This window comes from Quercus lobata, chromosome 4, assembly GCF_001633185.2.
Source record: "Quercus lobata isolate SW786 chromosome 4, ValleyOak3.0 Primary Assembly, whole genome shotgun sequence".
Lineage (NCBI taxonomy): Eukaryota > Viridiplantae > Streptophyta > Magnoliopsida > Fagales > Fagaceae > Quercus > Quercus lobata.
The window spans coordinates 59,177,814-59,194,349 of record NC_044907.1 but is presented as its reverse complement, the minus strand read 5'-3'; the positions used below and the strand labels follow the sequence as shown (position 1 = coordinate 59,194,349).

Below are 16,536 nucleotides of genomic sequence, written 5' to 3'. Positions count from 1 at the left end.
CGTGTGTAACCTTGCTGAATTGATAGAATTCATATTTGCAAATCCCAATGTTTGAATTACATGTTCTATATATTCTTAACATTCATGCCAATTAGATATTATTTACCATTCAGTCCATAAATTCATCTTTTATGTATTATTTTAAATTACAAAAACTTGAATTTAAATAATTGATTGATGACATGACTATTAATCTTTAATCACCTTGAAATTTTGCAATCATAGAGACATACAAAGATAATGTAATTTAACAGTAAATTTGTCAAAATTTACATCTAATTAAAAAATATTGAGTGGCGTAACATTGCTTAAAATATGTTACACCAGGTGTAACTTGAACTCAACCCTAATTTATACAATTTTATTAAATTTAAAAACAAGATTAAGCCAAAATCCCAATTCATTAATGAAAAATAATCCAAATTTCTAAACCTTTTTAAAAAGTGAAACGGCCTTAAGTAAAGATAGACTTATATAGGAATTTGGACCGAGTGTTCTAATTTAGCCAAATATTATAATCTTGCCCACAAGTAAAAACCTTTTTAGATCCTTCTTTTTCTTGTGTATCCAATTTCATGTTGGCAACAAATTTTGCTTTTAAAGAAAATAAACTACATAGAACAAAGCACCAAATGAAAACCACAACAAATTAAATCCACGAGAAAATATTGATGTCAACGACAAACAATCATGTGATGAGAAAAAAAATGACACAAATATTTCGCTTACTATATAATCTACTCAAAGGGAAAACATTCCACACTATTACATCACAATTGAAACTTTATAAGTTATCATTAAAAAGGTGCTATGTCTACAACAACAACAACAAACCTAAAACTAAAAGATGAGGCGATGTCTTTGAGATTAAGAGATACAAAAATTTAGAGAAAAACAAATCAGGCCATGGATGATTGTTATAATCCCTTAGGGAGTGGATTTTTATTTTCAGTGGTCGTGTAAATTCACCTTTAATTCCAGATAAGCATAATCTGTAAACACTAACATGGAATTTCAACCTATTTATAAAACATGTCGATAAAAATCATATACTATATTATAAAAAGGCAACAAATACACAAAACTTATTCAATTTGATGAAAAATCTTCCAAGATGCTAAGCTAGCAACTTTTTCTTTTTTATTTATTATGCTAAAATTTATTTCGTCTTAGAATGTGCTAATTTTCTTAGTTTGTTCTTTACTTCAATCTATCTTTTAGAGTATCTTAGTTTGTTCTCTTAAGAAATTTAAGAAAAATTGCATTGGTGTTATAAATGAACATAGTACAAGAATTATCGATTATTTTTGAGCAAGGGATAACACCCTGTTCATAAGACACATTAAATACTTAGGGACGTACTTTTTTAAATGCCTTGAATGAATATACAAGGATGTATTATAGAGAGCATATTGGGGGATGATACAAACCTTGATGCATTAGTGTGGTTCACTTTAGTCCCTCAATTTAATCTGTTGAGGATTGATATTCAACTCCAAATTTTAGGACTAAGGTTTTGTTGTTGCTTGAAATATATATATATATATATATATTGTTGTAAAAAATAGTTAATATCATATCAGAGTGGTGTTCTTTGTCTTTACTATGAATTTTGCAATATTTCTACTCTCTTATTTTTTGTTTTTTTCTTTTTCTTTTTTTTGGCCCTTTGTTGAACGTTGTCTTCTCTTCAATTGTTGTCAAGTTGCAAGATGTCTTCTTATCATATGATTGACGAGATTCTTACAATTTTTGTCAAGTTTGAAATATATATTTTATTTGGTTCTAAAAAATAGTTAATATCATATTAGAGTGGTGTTCTTTGTCTTTACTACGAATTTTGCAATATTTCTATTCTCTTATTTTTTGTATTTTTCCCTTTTTTGAAACATTGTCTTCTCTTCAATTGTTGTCAAGTTGCAAGATCTCTTCTTATCATATAATTGATGAGATAAGAATTTGCTTCGAGCATTTAACCTTGTACCCCAAGCCCATTGGAGCACATGTTCAGTGGTACGGGGTTAAAGTGTGTCTTAATTTGCATATTTTTAACCTCAACTATCGGTGTAGGTTTTTTCTATATAGTAACTACATTGATTAGTGCTATTTCATCTACTTCTATTGTTAAATTATAAACAAGAATGCACTTGTAGTTTTTTTTTTTTTTTTTGACAAACAAGGGTATCTAGATTTCTTTGACAATTTTGTTTCAGTTTGTTGCTGAAATTATTCTTAAGTTAGTATTTTTGTATGATTTGCAATTTTGTTTCTATTTGTAACTGAAACTATTAAGCACTTAATGTGTCTGCCATGCTTGCATTGGGATGAAGATGCTTGTCAATGTTGTGTGTATTGTCTTCATCTTACAACATTTGGTCACTAATGTTTTTATTAATATTTTATTAGCATGGAATGTGTGTGATAATGCTTCAATGCACGCATACAAGAGATTTTCCTCCACTGTCGCTCACTGATAAATATATTTCCTTAGATAAGAGGGTAGTGCATCCAGGTTTACTTCACAAGGATGGGCCTGAAGGGCTTAACTAGACGAGGTTCCATGTCATCCAAAAAATATTCCCTTATTTGCAAGGAAAATTTTTGTAAGTTCATAGGTAGTTAGGATCTTTTTAGCTGTTTATTTGTCTATAATTAAAAACATGATGATGGACAAATCAATCCTTGGCATAAGCATAGTCGTCAAAATGTGAATAGTATCATATCATGTATCGTGAAATATACAAATACTTAATAAAATTTATAAATAAATTATTGATATGCATATATAAAGAGTATATTCATTATAAATTTTGAATATATTCCATTAATGACTAAATAAATCAAACTAGCATGTGTTTTATAACAAACAAATTCAAATTGATTAAACTCAAAAGTGACTATATATTGAAAATGACCCAAAATAATAATTTATTTTCATCATATTGCCTAATCAATGTCATCTAAGTCAATGTTATCATCATATTCATCATTTTGCAAACTTATTTCTTTATTGAAATTTTCTTCATCATCATCAACATTTACTATCTCTTCTTTTTCTTTTATTTAATTTTTTTTTTTTAATTATTTCTTCATAGCATTCTAGTTTCTTAGACTTATAACAATAACGAAAAAATGAAAAATGATTATATTGTTAGTTATTACCTTTTTCATAGTATAGAAAAGAAATTTATTAATATGAAAGTGAAGTTTAAGTGTGTGTAGTCCAAATTTTGTAGAAAAAAAAAAAAACCTTATGAACATGTTATTTTATTAGGGTAAATTAAATAACCTAATAATTTTATATTAAAAACAAGTCTAACAACTTGTTAGATTCGAATAAAAGTACAAATTTTAATCCAAAAAAAAAAAAACTCATTTTAAAGCATATGTTTATATACCTTACTATACATAGATGATTTTATAATATGATATGATTCATACAATACACACAGTGTAGTTTTATCCCTAACGCTAATCTTGAACTTCTAAAATTTGCAGAACAATATTTTGTTAAAAACATCCAAATGCGGATACATAAAAATATATTCATGGTCTTGGCAATAAAAAATATTCCTCTTCAAATGAGTGTCAATTCTACAAACTCTTAGTCATGTACTTGAGCTCCTTTTTTATTTTCCACAACTTCTTAGCTTTCGTCTCCATTGTAAATAATATATATATATATATATATATATATATAAATCTTTTAATCCTTGGCCAACCACAAACAGATGGGTGCTAAAACCGTGTCTAGTTTTCTTCTCCTAGTCTTTATCTATTATCTCTTCAGATTTGTATTCCAAAGCAATATTTAACTTTTGTTGGACCAAGACATCCACAACTTAGTATTGCCACATGTCAATGTTGTTCATTCCATAAAATCTCCTTACCTTAGATACATGAACCAATCAATAAAATCTTCAAAATACAAACTCCTAGGTAGAGAATTTTGGCTCTCATACCGGTTTATTGTGTCAAAGAGCTCCTTGAAGCACTACCACACAAGATTGATTGTAAAAATTGTTACAATCTTGAGAAAGATCTCACAAACAAATAATAGGAATGAAGAAAACTTGAAAGGAAAAAATTTACACAACCACAAAAAAAAAGAGAATACTAATGATTTAAATGATTCGGCCTTTGGCCTATGTCCATAGATAACAACAAAGAGAAATTTTCATTAACAAATATGGAGAATATAAAGTTGTGGAGTCACTCTCGGTGGCTGCTCTAGGAATTTTTTTAGAATAGTCATTAAGAAATTTAAATTATACAAAATATAATAAAAAGAACTTGAATATATTGAAATTACCAAAAAAAAAAATTCAAATACATGAATTTTTACAATTTCATTTTACAAACAAAAAGTGAATGATGAGAAATTAAGTGAGACTTGAGAATTCTTACCTTCCTCTAAAAAAGAGTGAGACTTGAGAATGTTGACACAAGGATATATAATAAAGTGATAAGAGCATCCACAGTAGATGTTGTAAAAAAAATGCCATTTTGAAACATCAAAAGTCTACTTTATTATTTTACCACATCATTTTACAACATCTCATTTATCAGATGTTTTATTCTTCAATTTTATACATTAAAATAATATTTACAACACATTAATATAATATATTAAATTCCTTCCCTCATCCTCATCATCATCAACCACCACGCAACAACAACAACAACCAGAAAAATTGTTGCTGCCACAATCACCAGGAAAAAAAAAAAAAAAAAACCACAACCACCAAAATCAACCCACAACCGCCGCCGAATCCACCACCAAAACAGAAAAACAAAACAAAAACAGATCAGAAATCATCATCATCATCAACCACCACTGCAACAACAACAACAACAACCAGAAAAATTGTTGTGGCCACAATCCACCAGGAAAAAAAAAAAAAAAAAAAAAAACCACAACCACCAAAATCAACCGCCGCCGAATCCACCACCAAAACAGAAAAACAAAAACAAAAACAGATCATAATAGAGATTGGCACCACCACCGATTCGCCCACCAGTCAACCCACCCACTACCACTGATTCGCCCACCGCCATAACCCACAACCCGAACCCACCCACCACCGATCTGCCCATCTCAACTCACCCACCGCCATAACCCACAACCCGAACCCACCCACCACCAATCTGCCCATCTGAACCCACCCATCAAACCACAGCCAAAAAAAGTGAACGGAAAAAAGAAAAAAAGAAAAAAAGAAAAAAAGAACCCGAAGCGGAATAGAGAAGACAGATGAACGGTGGCGTCGAGTGGTGGTCTTTGGTGAGATCGGCGGCGTTGAGTAGCGGCCATTGGTGATCAGCGTGTTGTGGAAGACGAATAGAGAAGACAGAGATGAGAGAGAATACAGAGATGAGAAGACGGAGAGAGGGTGATATCTATGATGAGGAGAGAGAAAACGAGAATAAAATAATAATATATATTATGCAACATCTGTCTGTACTGTGCTAAAATTGTGATGGTACTGTAGCATGTTGTAAAAGTTTAGCACATTTAACACATCTGATAAAGGGGCGTTTTTAGTGTTTGGTGTGGCAAATGTGCCAAATATTTGGCATTTGGCACATTTACCAAACCTGCTGTGGATGCTCTAAGGAGTGTGAAATGATGATAGAAAAGAGAAAAAATACTATTTTTTTTTTTTATGTTTGTACTATTGTAGACTTGCTGCTGCCAGTATGGCTTCTGTTGATGTGTAGTTTTTCATTTTGTGTTTAATAATATTTCCCTTTCCCCCCCAAAAAAAAAAAAAAAAAAAAAAAAGAAGACCGAGAGAGAGAAAAGAGAGAACTTTTTTTTTTTTAATGATAGAAGATAATACACAAATAATTTTGTTTATGCCTTCTTGCTACAGTATACAACTACTCTTGGATGTTTACTATAGCAAGATGGCGAAAAAAATTACCTTTGGCTCCACCAATGTTGGGTACTAATTGAAGTTTATAGTGCTAAAAATAGCAATTAGCTTTTTAGCACTACCAATACTAATGCTTACCAATTTTTAGCTTTCAAATAATATTACTCAATGACACTTAATATTTATAAAAGTGTGGAACCCACTTGATAAGACCTAACATAACTACAACTCACTCTCTTTTCCTCCCTTCTCTTTCACTTACCTTCTCCCTTCGCTTTCAAATTTCTTCATCTCTCTCTTCACCTCCATTAATTGTACATGTCTGAAAGTTACCACTTTTTTAAAATAATACATACACATACCAATAGAGGCGGACCTAGAATTTCAAGTTAGGAGAGGCCAAAGTATTAGAAGAAGAAAAAAAATCCAAATAGGTATCCATAGAGTACTAACAAACTATCAACCAAGATCAATACACAAAATCATTGTTTCTTAATAAATTAAGATGTAATCATTTACCAACAAAGATAATAATTTATATATATATATATACACACACAAAATAATATTTTTTCTTAAGAGCATCAACTATTGCAAAAAATAAATAAATAAAATCACAAACCAAAACTTACTTTTGCTACTTTAATATAGCATTTGAAATGTCTCATCCAATAGTGCTTTTGGTATTTGGTGTTCTAAATACTAAATATTTACCATTTAGAACATCTAATGCTAGTACTCTAATACTGGACTGATTGAGATTTTTTATTTTTTATTTAAAAAATTTTTTTTTTCTTAAGTTTTTGAGTTTGGTAGTTGCTATTTGGATTAGGCTAATTAAAAGAGAGATAGTCTAAATTTTTGGAAGAATGAGGCACAACGTTGGAAATAAAAAATATATATAATCATTAAAAAAAAATTTCTTTGGGCTAGGGGGGCCAATTTTTAATTTTTTTTTTTTCCTTCTTTTTCTTTGGGCTAGGGGGCCCCTTCCCCCCCCTAAATGGGTCCATCCCTGCATACCAAACACAATTATATTTTTTCATATTTTAAAATATAGTGTCCGTTTAGATACAACTTATTTTTGTTAAAACTGAAAACTGAAAACACTGTAGCAAAATAATTTTTAAATGTGAGAATAGTATCGTGGGACCCGTGAACAGTGCGTGAACGGTACGTGAACAATGCACTTTGTCTCCTACACAGTGAATCCATGTGATGTTACTGTTGATAAGCGCTGAAAAAAAAAAAAAAAAAAAAAAAAAAAAAAAAAAAAAAAAAAAGAAGTACAAGGGGCAGGCAAACGTGAACCCAAAACGTGAATCCAAACACTCAAATATTGTTTCAAACACACTTTTTGCACTATGATTACTTTAGATACGTATTTTCACAATACTTTTTAAATCACATTTTTTACATCATTTTAAACAAAAATACTTGAAAGCTATTACCTCAATTACACCCAAAAAAAAAAAAAAAAAAGCAAAAAAATCTCTACAATACAAAATTTCGTACTGCAGTTAAAACAAAGTGAAATATTTTCTGCTCTCTAATTAGTAATTACTCCACAGGACCACGGCATTGACAAGTGGCTCTCTTCGTATTCCAAATGCGGCACTAGGACGCAATATTAGACAAAGCAAAATTTCTAGTTATCTTTGTCAACCGCATTTGTAAAAAAGTAAAGAAAAATAAAATAAAATAAAGTGGGAATTCAAGCCACCGACTAGGGTATTGGTTAAAATCCACCAAAAAATCTACTTATTGGTGAATTTCACAGTGGCAGTCCTTATCTTATAATTCATCAAGAAATTGTGCAAATCCTAGTCAAGTCGTAAAGGATTTGGTTAGATCTGGGATCAACACCGACTTGACTCTTTAATGCATTTTCATATGTCAACCATTTATGTGAAGTAATTCCGCAAAAGCATTCACTGTGGCCGTAAGAATAGGATTACTTTTGTCCTATAAAAGATTGAAAATGTGATACACGGAACACCACAAGCATAAAGAAAAAATATAGTTCAAACGTGACTATCTGAACACTCACAAACCTACCATACTATGGCATCGAATCCGTCAAGCTCAATACCTTTCCTCTTATCAGTAATTCTGATTCTAGTGGTTGGTACTAATGCTGGTGGAATCGCAATCTACTGGGGTCAGAATGGAAATGAGGGTACCTTGGCACAAACTTGTGCCACAGGTAAATATGCCTTTGTCAACGTAGCTTTCCTTCCAACCTTTGGCAACGGTCGAAAACCCCAAATCAACCTTGCTGGCCATTGTGATCCAACAACTAATGGGTGCACCAGGTTTAGCTCTGAGATACAATCATGTCAGTCAAGAGGAATTAAGGTGATGTTATCCATTGGAGGAGGTGCAGGGAGCTATTCTCTTTCTTCAACTGACGATGCTAAACAAGTAGCGACCTATCTTTGGAATAACTTCTTAGGAGGGCAATCCTCATCTCGCCCTCTTGGAGCAGCTGTTTTGGATGGAATCGACTTTGATATTGAAGGAGGAACAACCCAACATTGGGATGAGCTTGCAAGGTTTCTCTCTCAATACAGCAAACAAGGAAAGAAAGTGTACTTAACCGCAGCTCCTCAGTGCCCATTTCCTGATGCTTATATGGGAGCTGCCCTTAAGACAGGTCTATTTGATTATGTATGGGTACAGTTCTATAATAACCCTCCATGCCAGTACAGCTCAGGTAATCTAGTAAAGTATTGGAACCAATGGACTACTTCTATTCCTGCCACCAAATTTTTCTTAGGACTTCCTGCTTCGCCTAATGCAGCTGGGAGTGGCTTCATTCCAGCCGCTGATTTAACTTCTAAAGTGCTTCCGGCCATTAAAGGTAGTGCCAAGTATGGAGGTGTGATGCTGTGGTCGAAATACTATGATGACAAAGCAGGATACAGTTCTTCCATCAAGAGCAGCGTTTAGGAGTCTAGAGTCTAAATTGATGCATGTAATAATTTCAAAGTAGAAGAGTTCCTACATCTTCCATAACTATTATCTGTGCTTATATACATGTATGTATGTGACACGAATAAAAATATGCATCAATTTAGAACATGTCCCTTATTTTTCCCATGAATGAATGTAATCTGTGCCTTTTTTTTTAAGGTCATATTATATATTATCAAATATTGTCATGCCCCGAGTTCAAACTATATGAATTGGGCATGTGACAATAGCCACGTACAAACCTATAGATGTTAGCGACGAGTGTATAATTCTGCAATTAAAACGGACCATACTGTCAATTAAATAAAAAATTATGTGATCCTAGTTGGGCACAAACTAATTCTATTGGAATGTTTGCAATAAGTAACAATATGCGTGACAAGATTTCGTACCAAAAAAATGGGACTTTTAAATTATAAATCAACCAAGAATTGAGGATCAAAAACAGTGAACATGGGCCGTTTTGGGTGATATTCAAGTCCAACAATGAAGATTGGGCTTGTCTTCCCCAAGGCCTAAAAAGAAATACGGGTGAGTAGGCCTTGTAAACACTGCATTTTGTACCCATTAATAAATTTTGGTCCTCGGCCCCAATGAAGAGCTTGAAATATGTCAACCAAGGGTAATTAAAGAGTTCATAATATTTGGAAGTAATCATAGCTCAAAAGTGCTTAAATCGCTTTGAAATCGATACTGAAAAATGATATTTGCTCACTGTTTTGACCATACCTTTTGATCCACAAAGAATTTTTGAGTAAGGTTTGTTTCATTGGAAAGTAGACATCCTGGGCTTCAATATAAACATAAAATTCACCTAATTTGGACTTATTTTGAGTATTATGACCATTTGAAGTTTGGCCAACTCGACAATCAAATTTTCTGGGTTTTAAAACTTTATTTTAAGGGCCCAAAACATCATGCTTTGATGTGGGCCGGCCCATAAACCCTTGAGAACATCCAAAAATCATTAAAAAGCCCCAAAAATCCTAATTTAACTTATAAATACTCATCTTATATCTCCAATCAAAACCTTAACTAGAGAGGTTTCATCTTCTCTAAAACTCTAATTCTCTTTTCCAAAACTCACACACAGCCCCTTTAGCAAATTTTTTTACATATTCAAAACCTCTCTTTAGTTAGTTCTAAGGCAAAAAATTTATTTTCCAAATTGTTTTCTAAAACCTTTTCAAAATCTTTTGTTCTTGAGTTGTGATTACTAACCATTAGGGGTGTTCACCAAACCGCACCAAAATTGCCCTCTAAACAGCATAACTGCACTACACCATAAGTAACAATGCAGTGCACCGCACCGTATTTATTTTTTTAATATTAAATATATTATTAATATTTTAATAACCTTAGTTTTCAAATATATATATATATATATATATATATAGTCTAATAGCCCTAGCAAGTGTTGATTATGAAAGTTAGCCCAAAATAAAGAAAAACTAGCTCAATAGCTTAAAACTTGGCCCAAACAAAAGGGAAAAGCAGTTCTGGGCTAGGCAGGAAAAACCCAAAATTCGAAAAATATACCGGTTTCAAATCATTTAAACCGCATCTTAAATACCACACCACACATGTGTCTACAAAAATGAGATGCAGTGCGGCTATGGTTTTAGCTAAACTTTAAACCACACAGCACCGCACTATACCACACATGTGACCGCAAAATGAGGTGCGGTGTGGTTATGGTTTTGAGTAAACTGCATCGTAAAATACGGTGCTAAAAATGGCCTAAAACCGCACTGCACCACATCGTGAACACCCCTACTAACCATTGTTGTGTTCTTTAATTATTCTTGTTCCCTCAATCTAATATTTGTGTTGTAGGCACTGAGGGATCGGTTGAACTATCTTAAATCTGTGATTCTAAAGTAAGGTGAGTCTCTATTCCATGATTTCTCACTTTGCTCTATAGGATTCACATGATTCTTTGTTTGATATTATCTTAAGTGTTCTTACCATATTTGATTGATGTTATAATCTTCTTATCCATGGTTTAATCTGATTTTAGATTGTTTATAATATGTTTTAGTTGTTCTTTTTATATTATTTTCGTTCTATGTAAAGTTTAACATGTTTATTTATTTTATGTGTGTTTAGGATATTTATATGGTTTGCTTGTGGTTATTTATTTATGTTAATGCTTTGTTTTGTTTCCTTTATGTTACGTGCTTATTTGATTTCTATGTTTATATCTTTGAATGATTAAATCTATAAAAATGTAATTTTTCGAATCTGTGCTAAAGGATGTGTACACATCTTTGAGTATGTGTGTGCATGGTTTAACCATGCATACGTATAGTTGAGTATGTGTACGCACCCCAAACCCAAATTATGGCAAAATCCTGTTTTTATTTGTTTTAATCATTTTTCACATGTAATTTGATTCTTTGAGAGACCGGATCATTTGGGGTGCTCTCAATCAAAAGCGAAAGGTATCAGCGCCTCTCTTTTAGGGTTTTGTGGAGTCGCCTCTTATTTTTTATTACAAAAAATAAGAAAAACTACAATATACAATTTACATATCTGAAATACCTCAAGTTTTATTAATTAAATGTACAAATACAATTTGGTAGAATATCATTACAAGGCTTTGGTCCTAAATACAATCTATGAAAATAAATACAAAGCTTTGGTCCTAGATACAATCTACAAAAATAAAAAATAAAGCACTATTCTATGAACCAAGACCTATGGTTCGAGAGATAGGTTACAGAATGGGAAAGTGTTAGGCACCCATTCTGCCCGGACAAAGTCCGGTCTTCTAGACTTTGAATGATCATTTTAGTACCCTTATTCAAAATGTTGAATTATATGCAACAAATGCCATGTCAAATTCTAGATCTAAGATTAAAATACTATTTAAGAATCCTAGATCTGTAATTTAATTTTGTATGAAAGAGATTTGATGAGATTGCTTGATGAAAAGTTTAGATCTAAGTTTCCATGGTGAAAAAGAATGAAATTTTTTATAAAAATTCAGATCTGGTTTTATTTTTATAAATGTGAGAGGAAACAAATTTTTTTATGAAAAGATAAATTTCTTATGAAAAATACAGATCTAGTTTTGTCTTAAAAATACAAATCTGATTTTAATGAAAAATACAGATCTAGTTTTGTTAGAAAAAGAATACAAAACTGATTTGAATGAAAAATGCAGATTTGGTTTTGTTTTAAAAAAAATACGGATCTGATTTTAATGAAAAATACAGATCTGGTTTTGTCTTAAAAAATACAAATTTGATTTTAATGAAAAATGTAGATCTGGTCTTCGCTTAAAAAAATACAGATCTGATTTTAATAAAAAATATAGATCTGCTTTTAGAAGTAGAAAAGAGTCAAACTTTCATGACAGATTTATTTTTGCAAATCTAAAATCTTAAAAGGAAATTTTAACCCTAGATCTATGCATGTTAATCAATCAACATACTAAAATTTAAACTAATCTTGTGAATTTTTCAAAGAGAGAGAGAGAGAGAGCATGTAATAACATAAGAAGAACATGTATAAACAAGGAAAGAAGAAAAACAAATTCATGGAAGATCAAGCAAAAAAAAAGAACATGTTTATTTATAGAAAGTAAAGTAAGAACATACCTGCATAAATGTACTCTACGAAAGGGGATTATGTTAAAAATCAAAGAGAATAAATCATTTGGAGATCTATAATAAGGACACTTAACAGAAAAGAAATTCTTAAAGCAGAGCTTCCATAATTTCTTTAAAGTATGGGGAGAGAGAGGTGCTAAATTTTAGATTTTCTCCTCTATTTATAGAGGTGTATTTTCTTAGAAAATAAGTTAGGGTTGCTTAGAAAATTAGCAGATAGAAATTAGGTCAAGTTTTATCTTAAAAAATTGAATATGATGGGTCTTGAACTAATTGCATCTGGGCCCAATTTACAACATGTGCCAATTAGCACTATGGAAGTGCCGATCAACACTCCTTAAGTGCCAATTGGCACTGTTGAAGTGCCGATTGGCACTCTTCAGTGCTCGGCCCAATTTCCTCTTCTTGTACGTTTTGGGCTCTTTTTTGGGCATTTTTTTGGACCGGGAATCGTATTTGGACATTTTTTTTAAATTTGTATTCCTAATAAAATCCATTTTAACTAGATAATTAAATCCTTAAAAAATAATTATCTGAAATATAATTGCTCTAGAAAGCCTAATTACTAACAATTCTCATATTATCAGATTATATATTTTATTTATGCAACCAAACTTATTTTTAATCAAAATCACCAACCAATCAAATAAATTTATTTAATTAATTTTAATTATCGACCAATCAAAATTGTTAGGTTCTAAGAAATTAGAAACTAATGTATTAGAACTTCAATATATATATATATATATATATGTTGGCAAACCATGATCAAAACGTTTATTTTAGATTTAAGCTGCTCAAAGTGTGTGTATGTGTAAAGTTGGAATCGAGTAACTGCAGGAAATTACTATTCAATTTTTGCAAGGCTCGATCGATCAAAAAATTAGACTCGATCGATCGAAGCTCGTGCAAATTGTTTTTCTATAGAATTTTCCAACTCAGCCCAAGCCCATATAACGTGTAGAGTTTTATGTTTTGCCTTAAGTATAAAAGGAAAAACCCTAGCCACGTTTTAGAGGTTGTTGATATGTTGTGGTGTGAATCTTGATAGGCCAAAAACGAATTGACCCCTTGTGATAAATTAACCAATTAATTTAACCAAGTGAATTAATTAAGTTAATTAACATGCAAATGCGTGGTAGCACAAACAAATCACCAATAAACTAATTATGCAGCGGAAAATAAATAACACGGTGATTTTTTTAAGAATGGGGAAAACCTAACAATAAAAACCCCACCGGGTGATTTTCAGGTCACCACTCCCGAAACTCCACTATTATCACAACAAGCGGCTACAAGTAAAGGAATCCCAAGTACCTTACCAACCTACAGTTGAACCCTTATCCCAATATCCAATTGGACTTGTTCTGTAGTGACAGTTTCGCCTTTTAATGCACGGCTCCCAAGTACGTGACTAACCAATTATGCGAATCCCAGTACGTGACTTCAATCCCCAACTAAAAAAGTTGTTGGCTGCAAAGTTCTTTAGTTCATCCACACAATGAAGATCAAGAAAATACTTGGTCACAAAACTCTACGGTGCACATACACAGCAACTTCTTCAAGAGAAAGAGATGAACTAGGGCAAGAACTTCGTCTCCGGTCACAATTTGCTTGAACAGAGTTTGCTCAATACTTGTGCAACTTGTGAACACTTTGATGGCCCTTAAAACAATCATTTTATATGTCTAGAGTTAGGAGAAAAGAAGGCCGAAAGACACATCTACGGATCCCAAGAAAAACATATCAGAAATTTTGTTTTAGTAAACCTTAACAGATAGAAGCTATCGAGCATCTGTCGAGCTAGCTATTGAGCCACGGGGCTGAAACAGCTTCTTAAACCTCGACACATGCTAGTTGTCGAGCTAGCTGTCGAGTTTTAGTAACTCTACACTTTCAGCTTGTTTTCTTGGACAGACTTGAAGGCTTCAATACTTAATTTTGAAAATTGGTTTCTTGAAGTATTTAAACACATCCTAAATCTATCCAAATACAAGTAAAGTGTGTTTTGTCAAAGGATAAGCCAATTACATAAAATAGTGACATATGTTCCTAACAAGTGAATCACATATGTCCTAACAAATCTCTTGTGAGATCTAGAGGTGATTGCATTCATACACACTTAGGGTTATCAAAATCAAGATTGATGTCGAGAGTTTGGTGATCGCTTCAGTTGTTGTTTCAAGAACTTAAAGAAAAACACAAGTAGGAGTATTTGTGGTTGCTGTGGATCAAGGAAAGAAGTAGTCCGTGGACTCGAAGTTGTCACGTGGTCGTGGTAGTAAGTTTTCTACTCAAGGTAGCAATAGGATGTTAGTGGTCTAAGTCGCTATTGTAAAAACTTCAATTCTTTCATAGTGGATCTGTTTTACCTTGAGGATAGTTAGGTTAAATCCTCTCCAGGTTTTTTACCGATTTGGTTTTCTTGGGTTATCATATCGTTGTGTTCTTTATTTTCCGCATTGTTTACTTGATATGATTTACTTTTGTTAACCTAGATTTGAATAATTTACCTAAGAAATCACTTGGCTAAATAACTAGGTTAATCAACTTGTGTTTAAAGGGGTCTAAAAACATACAAGTGGTATCAAAACGGGTTAGCTCTAGCATTTAGATCCTTTGATCTAAGAGTTGATCCTTGACCCCTGTTGTCATGGAACACGGTCACTCTCTTACGATCCCACCTCACTTAGATGGGAACAATTATGCCTACTGGAAAGTAAGGAGGAAAGCATTCCTGAAATCTATTGATGAGAGAGTCTGGAATTCCATTGAATACGGACGGCAGAAGTCGACTACTCTTGTAAGCGGGTGGCAAAGTTCTCAGAAAGAAGCAGCCACATTTAATAGCAAAGCCATGAATGCTATATTTAATGCTGTTTCTATGGAGGAATTCAAGAGGATTTCTAATGTTGAGGTTACTCATACTGCATGGAATATTCTCCAAATTGTGCATGAAGGCACAAAAGCAGTTAAGATAAATCAATTGTAGCAGTTAACAACTAGATTTGAAAGCATTAGAATGTTTGATGATGAAAGTTTTGATGAATTATATGCTAAGCTTAATGATATTGTTAATTCTGTTTATAATTTGGTTGAAATATATGATCAACCTAAGATTGTTAGGAAGATTCTCATATCCTTGACTAAGGATTTTAGACCCAAAGTGACTGCCATTACTAAAAGTAAGGATGTGGACTCCATCCCTGTTGATGAACTTGTAGGATCTCTCCAGTCCTATGAGTTAGACCTACTCAAGACAAACAAATCCAAGTCAATAGCTCTTAAGTCAGTTGATGATGTTGATGGGAATGGATTTGATGATGAACTCTCAATTACAGAAATTGCATATCTTGTCAAGAACTTTAGAAATTTTCTTAGGAACAATAACAGAAGGGCAAGAGGTAAAAATAATGCTGAACCTAGGAATTTTAGAAGGATTGAACCACTAAAGTGAATAATACTGATAAACCTAAAGAGAAAGTAGGTCAAACCTCTAATAATTCCATGGGTCAACAATATTTTGGCTGTCAAGGGTATGGTCCTGTGAAATCAGAATGTTCTACATTCTTGAGATCAAAGGGTAAAGCTATGGTTGTAACTCTTAGTGATGATGAAGTTTCTGATCATGAGTCTAGTAGTGATGATGATGGAAACTTCATTGCTTTCACAGCTACTGCTATAGTTGACGAAAGTGTTGTGGTTGATGAGAACCATTTTGATGGGGAACTCTCTGAGAATGTTGATTTGCAAGAAGCCTATAATAAGCTTTGCAAGGTTGCTGCAAAGGATGCTATGAATGTTGATTTAGGTTTACAAAAAATTGCTTCTCTTGAACTTGATAAGAAAAACTTTCTCTTGAAATTGTTTGATGCTAATGAATTGCTTGATAAGGTGAAGACTGAGAACATGTTGTTGCTTGATAAAGTTAAGAATTTGAAACTTGAATTATCTATTGCTAGAGAACAAACAAATAGGTCTGCTAGTTCTAAACTTGAACACATGTTGAGTATTTAGAAGTCTCCCTTAGACAAAACTAGTCTAGGTTTTGAAGATAGCATCTC

General features: G+C 32.4%; 1 protein-coding gene across 1 annotated transcript; it reads left to right on the top strand.

Annotated features, from left to right (window-relative positions):
• The first annotated feature begins 7,843 nt into the window (after positions 1 to 7,843).
• LOC115986964 (acidic endochitinase-like) lies at positions 7,844 to 8,963 on the top strand. Its single transcript, XM_031110396.1, has one exon. It carries the CDS (start codon positions 7,944 to 7,946, stop codon positions 8,829 to 8,831), a length of 888 nt encoding a protein of 295 aa, XP_030966256.1. The 5' UTR covers positions 7,844 to 7,943; the 3' UTR covers positions 8,832 to 8,963.
• The last annotated feature ends 7,573 nt before the right edge of the window (positions 8,964 to 16,536 follow it).

Excerpts from the sequence above, each read along its gene's own strand:
- LOC115986964 (XM_031110396.1), top strand. The coding sequence starts at position 7,944 with ATGGCATCGAATCCGTCAAGCTCAATACCTTTCCTCTTATCAGTAATT.